We start from the raw sequence: 13824 nt of genomic DNA on the forward strand, positions 1-13824 counted from the left end.
CAATTTCTTCCAGTTTTTCTTCAAAGCTTCATCGGTTTTGAGTGTTTTCCGCCTTTCTTCGACTTCTTCTTCATTATCGTCCAAAACTTTTCGATCGGACGAAGTTCTGGTGTATTTGGCGGGTTCGCCTCCTTCGGGATCAAGGATCCGTCATCGCAATCATCGTCATCATCGAAACTTCAAGTTTTTCCGCCAGTTTTTCCGGTCGAAACTAAAAGTTAGTCGATGAAAATGTTTTCATTGTGTTTCGATTTCGAACAGAATACAATGAATTTTCGGGTAAATTTTCTTGATTTTGAACGAAAAAACTGCTTTTGAAAATTCTTAAATCAATGACGGATCCTGTCCGCTTAACGCCCTTCGCTTCGTACCAATCCATTACAGGCTTGGCGTAATGGCACGAAGCGAGATCTTCTCTTCCGGAACTTTTCCGGAACTTCCATGCGGGACGTACCGACAGAAAACTCGAGGCCGGGGATTTGTTTAGTGTCCGTCTTGATGTATCAAGGACGACGAGACAGCCTGGCTTGACCGGTCACTCACGGTACAGCTTCCGCGCACGCAATTTGGCCACCGTGTTTTGTTTGTCAGTCCGGTTTGGCGCCTTCCTGACCCTACAAACACGTAGCCCAGCCCTCTTTATGGTCTGCTGGAACCACTTCGACGAATTGACCTTTTTGGCCATGTCCGGTTGGAAAGGTTCGGGTTATTCTTTATCTACCGCGCCTTCTCTGGTATTCCGTTTTCGGTTTTCGGCCGCTTCCAGCGCACTGCTCGATAGTCCTCGTCTCATGGAACATCTTCACAACGTGTGACATGATAGAATGGTGGATTTCAAGCTTTTTGCCGATCCATCTGTGCGACTGATCATGGTTATCGATCGCCGCACCCAAGATTTGCTGGCGTAGCTCTTTTTGTTTCGAATGCATCTTGAAAACTGCTTGACAGATCGCGATAAAGTTTTGCACACATAAACATAACACTCTAAACTAGTATTACCCAAAAATTCATTAAATTTACCCACGCGATAAAAAGTTAAATCTAAAACAAAGTGTCGCATTTTTTCGAGTTCAATCTTTACCTGGTTCCCTGTTAAATATTATTTCCGTAACTCTTTCTCTCGACATTCGCATTAAGTGACCAGCGCACTGAAGTCTGCCGTATATCACACGCTTGCGAATATTAGCATCTTCATATACTGGATACAACTCGTGATTCATTTACGCTCGAAAACACCGAAGGATTTCCAGTATGTTCTTTTCAACGTCCACGCTTCATGCCTTTAGAGAGCCACTGGAAGTATCAATGTTTCATACAGGATGAATTTTGTTTCCGTTCACATCAAACGTGTTCAAAGGTAAACAAATTCTTCGACAACTTCAAATACATTCCTCAAAACTATCTCAGCACCCACACCACCAAGCCTACCTCTATCTCTACTTGCCACCAAGTACTTTGTCTGGATAGAACTTATGGTCAGGCCTATTCTCGCCCTGCGATCGATTCCAATAAGATTGATATCGTCCGAAAAGCCAAGGAGCATATGCGACCGAGTTATGATAGTGCCGTTTTTCTGCACGCCAGATCTCCTAATGTCACCCTCGAATGCAATGTTAAACAGTAAAGTGTGTGTTTCTGTTTCAATTAGTCTAACGTCACAAACGAGGTTGACACCTCGTCTGCAATCCGAACACTTCATTTCGAACCATCAGCGTAACACGTATCAGCCTAATCAGTTTCTTCGAAAAACCATGTTCAGACATTATCTACAATTCCAGTATTTCCAGGATGCTCTTAAATATTGACTGTGCAAGCGCTTAGAATATAAAACCAAGTTCAGACATTATCTGCCACAGCTCATTTCTTTTCACTAAATCGTATGCCTTGAATTGAATGAACAGATGGTGAGTCTACAAGTTATACTCCCAGAACTTATCTAGAATCATTCGCAAGGTAACATCTAGTTCATTGTCTAGGGACTCTCACGAAAAGAAGCTTTGGTACGCCGAATTCAACAAGGTAATTCCTTTGTAAATTGCACACTCTAGTATGTGCCCTTTCTTTTAGATTGGGCGTATGAAGCCATCTAAATAGCCAGTGGGCATTTCTTTGTCCTCCCATACCTTCAGAAGCTTGAGAAACTCGACCGGGATCTCGTCCTTCCCAGCATCCTTGCAGTTCTTCAGCTCGCTGATAGCCTTTTTAACCTCTTCTATGGTCGGTGGGTCCACAGCTTGGTCTTCGTCATCAATGTTCACCCTGTTTCTCGCTACATTTCCATTTTCTCTGTACAGCAGTTGTTGAAAGTGCTCCGTTGCATAAAATCCCGGAAACCACAAAACAAATAATGTGAAAAACTTTTGCAGATGTTTATGTAAAAACTGCTTTAGGATTCTTCGGAAGATCTCCCTAGAGTAACAACTGGAGAAATCGGTGGAAGGATAAAAGGAAAAATTTCCTAATGAAATCCGAGGATAGTCTCTGGAAAAATTACTTGAGGTAGTGGCGTAAAGATTTCATGGATCAAAATCTGGGGAGAATCCCAGTATAATTAATTAAACAATCTCTGAAGAATTTTCTGAACGAACTCCTGAAATAAGTGGAGGAGTAATTTGATTTTGGAGGAATCCAAGGAGAAGCTCCTAAAAGTTTACCAGGAGAAATCCCTAGAGTAAATACTTGTGGATGAATTATACATTCTCTCGAAGAGTTTGAGAACAAATTCCTAAATAACTTGTGGAATAGTCGTGTAAAGAGCTCTGAAGATTTCCCTGGAGTCTCTAGTATATTGCACCAGAATTCACTTAAGTGGTCCGGCCGTCAGCAGAAAGGCGCTAGATTTTACCATGTCTGCAGTCGAAACTCGATTGATGAAAATGGTTTTTGTCAAATGTACCAGTAAGGTAATTCAGGATGTTCTTGAAATATAGTAAATTGTATTGAAATTTCATGGTACAGCTTATGCTCGATAACTGGGCTAAGAGAACCTTCCAGTTAGCGAGCAGTGCTCGATAACTGGACTGCCATTCCAACGCACATACACATTCAAATAAAAATCGAGGGGGACTTAGATGCAAAGTTTTGGTTGGCGTCATTTGGTTTTGGAATCGCGTCGTGTTCGTGTCATTCCGTCATTGAATTCGCGTTTTAACCCGTATCCGACCGGGTGAGGAAAAAAAATTCGAAAAATTCTCCTGAAGCTATTTTTTATCCGATTTGCAAAATTCTTTCACTATATGAAATCCAAACTCTTCTATTTTCCTATGCTGGAGAAAGTGGTCCAAAATTTTGCCTGTGGCCGGAGTTATTCCGGTGACCTCCTGGGTCAAGTCGGGTAAAAAATTGATCAACTTCCTTTCCCGAACAGTTTTATAATACTTAACTGTCATTTAACAACTCAAGTTTTGTAGGAATAGTCAATCGTGCAACATGAAAGATATTCAAGTGATTTAAGGAGTCATTTTTATGGAAGTTTCCTTGAAAAACTGAAATATGCCTTCCGGAAGATCCGGAACATCCGTAAAAGTGGTCAAATCGTTAAAAATGACTTAGAAAGCCGCGGTTTTTTTCAATCTCACTAGTTTTCAACATACATGGACATAGCCAATGCTTTGAGAGCATAAAACCATATATGGCCATTGGGGGCTCACCGGAAGATCCGGAATATCCGTAAAAGTGGTCAAATCATTTAAAATGACTTGGAAAGCCGCGGTTTTTTTCAATCTCACTAGTTTTTAACATACATGGACATAACCAATGCTTTGAGAGCATAAAACCACCGGCTCACCGGAAGATCCGGAACATCCGTAAAAGTGATCAAATCGTTAAAAATGACTTGGAAAGCCGCGGTTTTTTCATTCTTACTAGTTTTTAACATACATGGACATAACAAATGCTTTGAGAGCATAAAACCATATATGGCCATTGGGGGCTCACCGGAAGATCCGGAATATCCGTAAAAGTGGACAATTCGCGTGACTTACCCTACAACACCGCAATTTTTGAAAATGCATTGTTTTCACGTGTCATAAACGGTATCAGTATTTTGGCCACCATGTGACTCTAGTAGGCTACTGAGTGATCCCCCGAACGATCCGGAACGTCCGTAAAACTGGCCTTATTATGGAAGATGTCTTGGAAATTCTCGTTGTTTTTTTTTTTTTTATTTCAGTAGTTTTCTACATTCAAGGACGAAACTAATATTTCGAACGCTTTATGATCAGTTATGGCCACTTGGGGGTTTACCGGAAGATCCGGAACATCCGGGAAAGTAGACAGTTCACGTGACTCATCCCAGAAAACCGCATCTTTATTTTACGAGACACGTTATTTTTGTGCACTGAAAACAGTATCAGTATCGAACATACCGTGTGACCCTAGTATTATTATTAGTGACCCTGGTAGCCTAGTAGGCTACTACGAAGTCCTGGAGACAATCCGGAACATCCCTAAAAGTAGCTTTATCATGAAATCGTCATGGAAATCGCGTTTTATTTTTAGATTTTGCTAGTTTTCTTTAGTCTAGGACGAAACCAATATTGCGAACTCTCAAGACTAGCTATTGGAACTTGGAGGCTCATTGTAAAATTCAGATCATTCAAAAGTGGACTATTCGGAAAAGTTATAAAACTCATTTTTTATAAACTCTCACGCACATAAACCAGTATCGGCTTCAAATGCACCATGTAACCTTGATTAGTTCGGACAATCTGGAACATCTGTAAAAAATGCAACCGAGATAGTTGGAAACTATTTGAAAAACTTTTTTATTTTCAATAGAAACTTGATTTTATTTCGGTTAAAACTTATATCTTTGCAAATTATGTTTTACAAGATCTTGTATTACTCTTAATGTTCTTAAATTCAGATGCATCGTTTCATTGATTGCACGATTTGCACACAATTAATTTTCTCTCCACTGTACATTTGTAACAGATATGTTGCAGCATCTTCGTTGAGTTTTTCTATCCATTGAACATCTCTGACAGCGAAGCCGTTTAATGGATGGTTTGGTAAATGAAATATTGATGGTTTTCTTCTTGCTGCATGAGTAGCATACGTACACAGTTATTTCATCTAGATGATCCGAACAAGCTCTTGAAGCACAAATATGACACCTATTATTATCAAGAACAGATGACGTACAATATGTGCATTTAATGGTTACATAGGTACGTAAGTGACGGCCTGAAAAACGTTGTAGATCATTCCTAAGTGCTGCGGATGTACTCTGACATAACAATCGATCATTGACGTTGTTGTAGATCAACTCATCACATAATTCCTGTAAAAACAGGCTTCTCCATCGTTTGTCGCCTCTATGGAATTCTGGGTATTTTAATCGAAATAGACATGATGAGTTTAAGCAAGCTATACTGATAAGTTCCATCGCCAGCTTTTTGGTCCACACTTTCGTTTTCCGCACACAATTAGTTTTCCGTGTGACGAAGTCTCCGGAATCAACGGCACCTTTTGTTGCATTATAGTGCAGAACAACGTTAGGCTTATTATCTTGATCGGTTGTTGTTACATTGTTATTGATTGTTAAAATGATCACAGGTTTCTTTTTTTTACCATCTATATATGAAGTTAACACACAGGGTTCTCGATATCCAATCAATATTGAACCAGGCATTCTTCCTTTGGAGGCAACGAATTCAGGAGGCAATTCTTTTTTATTGTGCCTTACAGTCCCTGTGAGCATTATATTTTTTTCCCACAATTCTTCAGCTAGTTCAGTTGACGTGAAGAAATTATCCGTGGTTACTTCACGGCCTGTAAATATGAATGGCTCAATGAGATCATTGACTATTCGCTTTCCTTGTCCCTTTTCTGACTGCTTGTCTTTCTTGCCGGTGTAGACTTGTAAGTTACATACGTAATCGCAGTCTACGCAAGATAAACACCATACTTTCATTCCGTATTTCCCAGGTTTTGAGCGCATATACACGCGAAAAGGTACATGTCCTGTCAAAAAGGCAAAATAAAAGACTTACTCAATTAAGGGTTTTTCATATTCTAAAGCTAAAAAAGCGATTTTCTTTCAACTGTTCATGAAAATAAAATAAGTACGTTCAACTACGTTATTTTAATATACGAAAATCATAGATTTATTAGCCACTCTTAGGACTCACAAAGCCGTAGCTAAATATTAGAAATAGCATTCTTATTGTTTTGCTATGAACTGAAAATGATGTATTACGAAAGGTAGAAAATATTGAAACCAATCATAGTCCTATAATCTATTCATAGCTGTGTGGTACTGAATGAACATTGTCATAGATCTTGTCTTCCAACCCTGTTATGATGGCTGACAATCAAAAGCCTGTTGAAAGATATCCGAGAATGTAGCAGCGGATCGAACATCAAACGATCTAGTAGGCATGGCACAACTTTGACGCCTCACTCCTATAGTAACGTCAGAATGGAATGAAAGGTTTTTCGTGGGGCTCCCGCTTGCCAACATCGATTCTGAGCTTCACATTTGGCGATCCTGCCAGAATTTTAAATAATATTTCGTGTTCCTGGAGTGCCTGGATTCGTTAACAAGCGGGAGTGTCCACTAGAAAATGTGTTTGTGTCGAGTGCTTTTTAAACCGCGTGTGAAAATATGTGTTCAGAGTGATTGTGGAGTGAAGTTTGAATCTGATAAAAAAGGCATATATCTGTAAGTAAACAGCAATGTGGTATTTTTCTATGAACAAGAGAAAACTGATTGAAGAGGAAATATGACATGAATATGTATTAGCCGCTTCACTACTCGTTGAAGCAGCAATGTTTCTCTCTGTGCTTGTTGTTGTTCTTATTGAACACCAGCATCACCTCAACTATTTGAGTTGCGCGATGCAGGCTTTGAAGTGAATATTTTGTTTTGCTTTTGAATTCAAACAGATTACTTCGATGAAAATATTTGAATGTTAGTGTGTGCAAATTTTCCTAGCCATGGGCGATTTTGAATTGATATTCCAAAAGTAGATTTTTCGTTCCAATTAATCGATTTTTTTATGTTGGCACTACATGAAATCCTAATTCAAGGGATTTGGTCTTAATTTGAGCCGTTGTTGTTGTAAATTTGCTTACGATTGGAAAAATCGAATCGATTTTTAAAAAAATGGATACAAAGGATTCGATTGAATAAACGAAACGATTCGACATATCGAATTTGAATCGATTCAGTATTATCGGTGTTTTGGTCAAATTTGCCCAATAGTGCACATGATTGTTTTCTTTCCTATTTGCTTCAGTACATTGTGTATCCAGTAATGTTTACAAGTTAAGTGTGAAGCATACTGAATCGGTAATTTTTTGTGAATTTTGTGTCGATAATCGGTGAGATCCAAACTATTCAAATCTTTTCAATTCATTATTAGTTCTAAATAAATGCCATGTTAAAAAAAACATGTATGAATTCATAAAAAAAAATGTCCTTAACACAACTGGTGTTTGCAATGCAAAAAAAATGTCCTTAACGTGACAGGTGGTTGCAATAAAAATGAATATTCTTGCCGCGATTGGAGTTTGCAATAAAAAAAAAATGTCCCTAAAAGCGACTGGTGGTTGCAATATAAAAGTAATGTCTAACGCGATAAATGATTGCAAAATATGTCCTTAACGCAACTGTTGGTCGCAAACTTGTTCCTATCAATCAATGTTATTGATATTGCTAGCGCGACTGGTGGTCGCATATTTGTTCTAAGCAATGGTGGTGTACACTTGCCTCCGCGATTGGTGGTCGCATGATTGTTTCTATGAAGTGCTATTGATGTTGTTAACTCGACTGGTGGTCGCATACTTGTTCCATTGTGGTGTAAACTTGCTACCGCGACTGGTGGTCGCGTACTTGTTCTTAGTAACTGCTATTAATGTTGTTAACTCGACTGGTGGTCGTATGCTTGTTCTTAGCAAGTATTATTGATGTTGTAAGCTCGACTGGTGGTCGTATATTTGTTCTAAGCAATGGTGGTGTACACTTGCTACCGCGACTGGTGGTCGCATACTTGTTCTTAGTAACTGCTATTAATGTTGTTAACTCGACTGGTGGTCGTATGCTTGTTCTTAGCAAGTATTATTGATGTTGTAAGCTCGACTGGTGGTCGTATATTTGTTCTAAGCAATGGTGGTGTACACTTGCTACCGCGACTGGTGGTCGCATACTTGTTCTTAGTAACTGCTATTAATGTTGTTAACTCGACTGGTGGTCGTATACTTGTTCCTATCAAGTATTATTGATGTTTTAAGCTCGACTAGTGGTCGTATATTTGTTCTAAGCAATGGTGGTGTACACTTGCTACCGCGCCTGGTGGTCGCATACTTGTTCTTAGTAACTGCTATTAATGTTGTTAACTCGACTGTTGGTCGTATACTTGTCCCTATCAAGTATTATTGATGTTGTAAGCTCGACTGGTGGTCGTATATTTGTTCTAAGCAATGATGCTATACACTTGCTACCTCGACTGGTGGTCGCATACTTTTTCTTAGTAACTGCTATTGATGTTGTTAACTCGACTGGTGGTCGTATGCTTGTTTTTAGCAAGTATTATTGATGTTGTAAGCTCGACTGGTGGTCGTATATTTGTTCTAAGCAATGGTGGTGTACACTTGCTACCGCGACTGGTGGTCGCATACTTGTTCTTAGTAACTGCTATTAATGTTGTTAACTCGACTGGTGGTCGTATACTTGTTCCTATCAAGTATTTTTGATGTTGTAAGCTCGACTAGTGGTCGTATATTTGCTCTAAGCAATGGTGGTGTACACTTGCTATCGCGACTAGTGATCACAAATTGGTTCCTAATAAAAGTGATGCTCACATGCATGCGCGACTGGCGGTCGAAAATGTATCTATAGAATAATATATGTAAGCCCAATGATGTCTAGTGACTTAGTAGATCAAGGTATGTTATATCAAAACAAGTAACAACAGCCGAACAAGTCTTCGAGTGAGTATTTCCGTGAAAGTACGGTGGTTTGAATGTACAACAAGATGAGAGTCAAACGCTGATGCTACTCTGTTCAACATGTATATGTCAGTTTATTAATAGCAATATTTTGTCCAAAATTAGTTCGTCTTAGAGATGTCATTGCATAGAATTAGCTTGCCTTTTCTAATGAATGGAACGACATTCAATCGATCAATAAGTTCAACACCGTATCCTTCAGCGGAAAAATGTTTCCAAGTCGCATGTACAAGTGAACAGTTGAGATATGAGACAGTATACATCGGGGAAGTTCTTAGCGATGTGAAAGATATATCCTGAATTCTTAAAAGCTTTCGTGATGACGAAAACGATGTGAAAACTCATCACTTAAAACTTTTTTGTTTCCTGAGAAGAGGGAGGATGTGTGGTACTGAATGAACATTGTCATAGATCTTGTCTTCCAACCCTGTTATGATGGCTGACAATCAAAAGCCTGTTGAAAGATATCCGAGAATGTAGCAGCGGATCGAACATCAAACGATCTAGTAGGCATGGCACAACTTTGACGCCTCACTCCTATAGTAACGTCAGAATGGAATGAAAGGTTTTTCGTGGGGCTCCCGCTTGCCAACATCGATTCCGAGCTTCACAATAGCTAAGACAATGCAGGAAATCTTTTGAGATCGAAATACGCGTATCAGTCAAAGGACACAAACTCTAGTGAAATTAAATGGTATAGTACTAAATTCGGGTTTTCATTTACTTTTAATTGCGATGGTTTTAAATATGCAGCATTTTACTTAGTAGTTCGAAGATTTATTATATATTCATAGCTAGTTCGTTAAAATTTTTGATGGATTAACACGGTTCTTTTATTGAACGACTTTCAGGAATGGTAGTACTTAGTATTTGGAAATCTGAGGCGATGGCCTCCCGTTATGTATTTCTGGCGTTAACCTGGAGTTTAACACAGTTAGATATACTAAATTGAGATAGAAATAACAACTATAATAAAGATTGTTACGAATTAGAAACATATGTTTGATCATAAGCAAATGTATCTCATGTGTTTATTATAAGAAAAGTAGTTTATTTTACATAAGAAAAGTAGAGAAGTTTCTTGACCAAATTGACCAAGAAATTTCCTGCAAGGAGTTGCATTTGAAATTACATTTTTTCTCAACAGCGTACTGCGAAAAGCAAAATGGTTTTCTTGGCCATTTCTTAGAAATATATCATGGATCGAGATAGGCGATTAATTTCCTTTTCATGTGCAATTTCCCAAAACTATAAAAATTAGAACGAGAGAAGATTTATGTAAAGAGTGATAATCTTTTCAAATCGTTCCGAAAAAGCATTACAACCTCTTCATATTTCCAAATAACGTTATAAAATTAAATTATACTTAAGACTAACAAACGATGATATAAATTACAACTGTAGGTATCAATCTTCCGATTATGCTGCAGTAAAAAGCATCATACACTATGCGAAAAACCACACTATGCGCGTGCCTCTGGTTCTAACACAAAAAGTATTACAACATAGTCTATTTTCATAAATATTATGTCTGTTTGCCTGAGTTAATTAATAGTTATTGTTTATAATTTTCATGCAAAATTGAGATCTCAAAGGAATAATAGTTATCAGAAAGCAGTAACAATACAAATTTCAAAAAAACTTACCTCGAAAAACGCACAGTCTTTCATCAACCGTGAGGTTTTCGCCAGGGTTATAATTTTGCACACACCGTTTTACAAAATCCTGGTTCCTTTTACCTTTTACCTTTTTATTAATTGGTTCCAGTTTGTTTCTTGATTTTCTCAAACGCCGGTTTCTCATTGTTTTGTCGTCGAATCTCCAATTATTGAAAATGGTCTTAAATCGGTTTTTGGACATGGCTAGTTTATAAAACGATGGACTCCAAACGTCATCGCTACTCCACAGAAAATCAATGTTTAAATTATTCTGATGAAGTCTGCCTGCAGCTATAAGGATGCCAATGAAAGCCTCCATTTCAGCTTTCGAAACATCTTTCCATATAGCTTTAGTTTTTTTCGCACTTCTTCGACCAAAGAGGTTGGTAAATTTCACCATGTTTCCAATCATTTCTGAAGAAACGAACAGTTGGAAAACTTCTTTGGCTGTCGTGAAATGTTTTGAACTATTGGTGAGTCCGTGCTTTTCGCTGTCAAACTCCGGTCTATCCGGTTTTTCTGGGATATGAAGTAATATTTGTAATAAGATTGAAGAATCATAAAGAATAATTTCAATATTATTCGTATGTTATAAACTTACCACGACGCGGAGATTTACTCCAACGATTTCCGTTTTTAGCAATATAATAATCGGTGATATTTTCGCACGATATATTACTGCTATCATCAGACAACCTGTGACCAGAATATTGTTTATGAAAAACTTGAAATTTATATTACCAAACATATTTTGGATTATCACCCATATTCTTGTTTACTTTCGAATGTTCTTTCGATAGATTACCGATTTGCATTCCCGTTTACGCCAGCGAAATCAAGTGAGCCATGGATTCTAACGAAAAGGATTCGATCGAAAGTTGAATTCACTGTAAAGGCCGGTTTGCTACTGACAAGAAAAGGAATCGCCTATCTCGATGCGTGGAAAATTTCTCCCAAGAAATGGTCAAGAAAATCACTTTTTTCTGATCGCAGTACGCAGTTGAGAAGAAATGTCACTTCAAAAGGGGCTCTCTGTAGGAAATTTCTTGACCCATTCAGTCAAGGAATTTCTTTACTTTTCTTGAGCGAAACAGCATACTTAGCTTAAACAAGAATGAGGGTAAATAATTGAAGCATACATACATTGACTCTGCCTCTTCACCATCAATATCAGGAATTGTTTCGTCATCAGAGATTTCATCCTCCCACTCGCTATCACTACTTTCTTCAGAGTCGTTCATGTTGCCGATAAATTTTAAGCAACACCGTATTTCAGCTTCCGGAAATGACACGCACAGGAAAACATTTGAGAGCAAGCTTTCAAAACTGTCACAAACGCAACGTTTATGAGAAATGTATCGAAACATCTGTAGATGAGTGTGTGTTCGGGAGTTTTACATATACCACTAATACATATGAAAAGCCTCGATTCGTGCACTTATTGAGATCAATTCAACCACCACTAACAGATGCGAGTTGGTGTCGAGGTAAGATGCACGACTTACACTCCGAAAATGGAAGTTCAAATCTGAGTCGGGTGGAAACGTTTACAGTCGCCTCTCCACATCTCGATATCGAAGGGACCATCGAGATAGGGAGAGATCGAGACATAGAACAAATTTTTAAGGAATACTAGATCGAAAATCACTCCGTTGCCAGGAAAATCAAAAACAAACAGATGTCATTTCGTCTTCGCAAATTGTTTTGAATCTCTAAAATTTAGTCTAGTAGCCTTTGATAATGGTCATATCGACATACGGAGAGAAAATTGGGAACGAAAATCACATCGAGATAGGGAGATATCGAGATAAGGAGGATATCGAGTTATGGAGAGTGAAAATGTATGCAAATTGAAGGGACCGAAAAAGTCATCGACATAGGGAGAGATATCGAGATGTAGAACATCGAGATGTGGAGAGTCGACTGTATTTTGACTTTTTATAACTTTCAAAATATAAAATGCAACTTTGATTTCAAGAACTGTTCTATTGATATTGTCAAAATTGAACAGTAGCGCAAATCTAAGAGCAGAACTATTGATATCAACGTGCTGTATTCTACTGTGAGATCAAATGTTATCATAAACCGCAGAATCGCTAGTGTTTGAAAGGGATGTTTTCTTAGTTCTAATACCCTTCGTTATATGAACGATGGAACTTTCAGATTATTCCGATGGGCTGCTTATTGGCCACACAGAGTACCGTCGTGCGTAGTGACATTGGTCCAAAAGGGGTGCTTCGAGTTACTATTATTGCAGCAAATAATACCAGAATAATGAAAACAATGTTGTAAGCTTCATGAGTACATGCTCAATAGCTACTAGATGATCATGGATCAGTTTTTAGGCGTTCATAATAGCCTTGACATGCATCAAAAATAGCGGTCACGCCCTAGGTCCAATGTAATCCCGAACGACGATAATAATAAAGCAGTTCAGCTCTACAATAGCACTATATTAGCAAGCAGAGTGAATAAAAGTGCTTTTCGATTTCTCGGGTGATAGTACTTTCAGTGCGCGAAATCAATCGGTTTTCAAAAAATAGTAATTTTCTAAAATGAGTCACTTGAATTGTTTACTTTTCTGGATGTTCCGCATCTTCCGATAAGCTCTCAAGTACCCATATCTGGCCATACAATGTTGGCAATATTGGTTACGTCTTGGGATATAAAAAACATAGAATGAGTTACGCGAATCGTCAACTTTTCCGGGTGTTCCGGATCTTCCGGTAAACCCACAAGTGGCCATAGCTGATCATAAAGCGTTCGTAATATTAGTTTCGTCCTTGAATGTAGAAAACTAGTGAAATAAAACAACGACGAGAATTTCCAAGACATCTTCCATAATAAGGCCAGTTTTATGGACGTTCCGGATTGTTCGGGGGACCACTCAGTAGCATACTAGAGTCACATGGTGGCCTAAATACTGATACTGTTTATGACACGTGAAAACAATGCATTTTCAAAAATTGCGGTGTTGTAGGGTAAGTCACGCGAATTGTCCACTTTTACGGATATTCCGGATCTTCCGGTGAGCCCCCAATGGCCATATATGGTTTGATGCTTATTGTGTACTAACCATGATGGTTGAAAACATCTTAGCGTCAGTCATCATCATCATCAATCATTTGCTACGCGCGCGAACAATGGTCTTGTCCACTGGTGTACTAAACTTACTCGGTCGAAGAATTTTGACACTAGAGCGGGTCCAGAT

General features: G+C 38.5%; 1 protein-coding gene across 1 annotated transcript in view; it reads right to left on the bottom strand.

Moving 5' to 3' along the window:
* Window positions 1–4141: 4141 nt before the first annotated feature.
* Window positions 4142–13824, bottom strand: part of LOC110679851 (piggyBac transposable element-derived protein 1-like) — a 66795-nt gene continuing 57112 nt past the window's right edge. Inside the window, exon 2 of the mRNA XM_021855740.1 lies at window positions 4142–5967. Coding sequence (XP_021711432.1) covers window positions 4904–5944 — 1041 coding nt within the window. The 5' untranslated portion in view covers window positions 5945–5967 and the 3' untranslated portion in view covers window positions 4142–4903. The remainder of the gene's footprint in view (window positions 5968–13824) is intronic.

Source organism: Aedes aegypti, chromosome 3, assembly GCF_002204515.2.
Source record: "Aedes aegypti strain LVP_AGWG chromosome 3, AaegL5.0 Primary Assembly, whole genome shotgun sequence".
In the NCBI taxonomy this organism is placed as follows: Eukaryota; Metazoa; Arthropoda; class Insecta; order Diptera; family Culicidae; genus Aedes; species Aedes aegypti.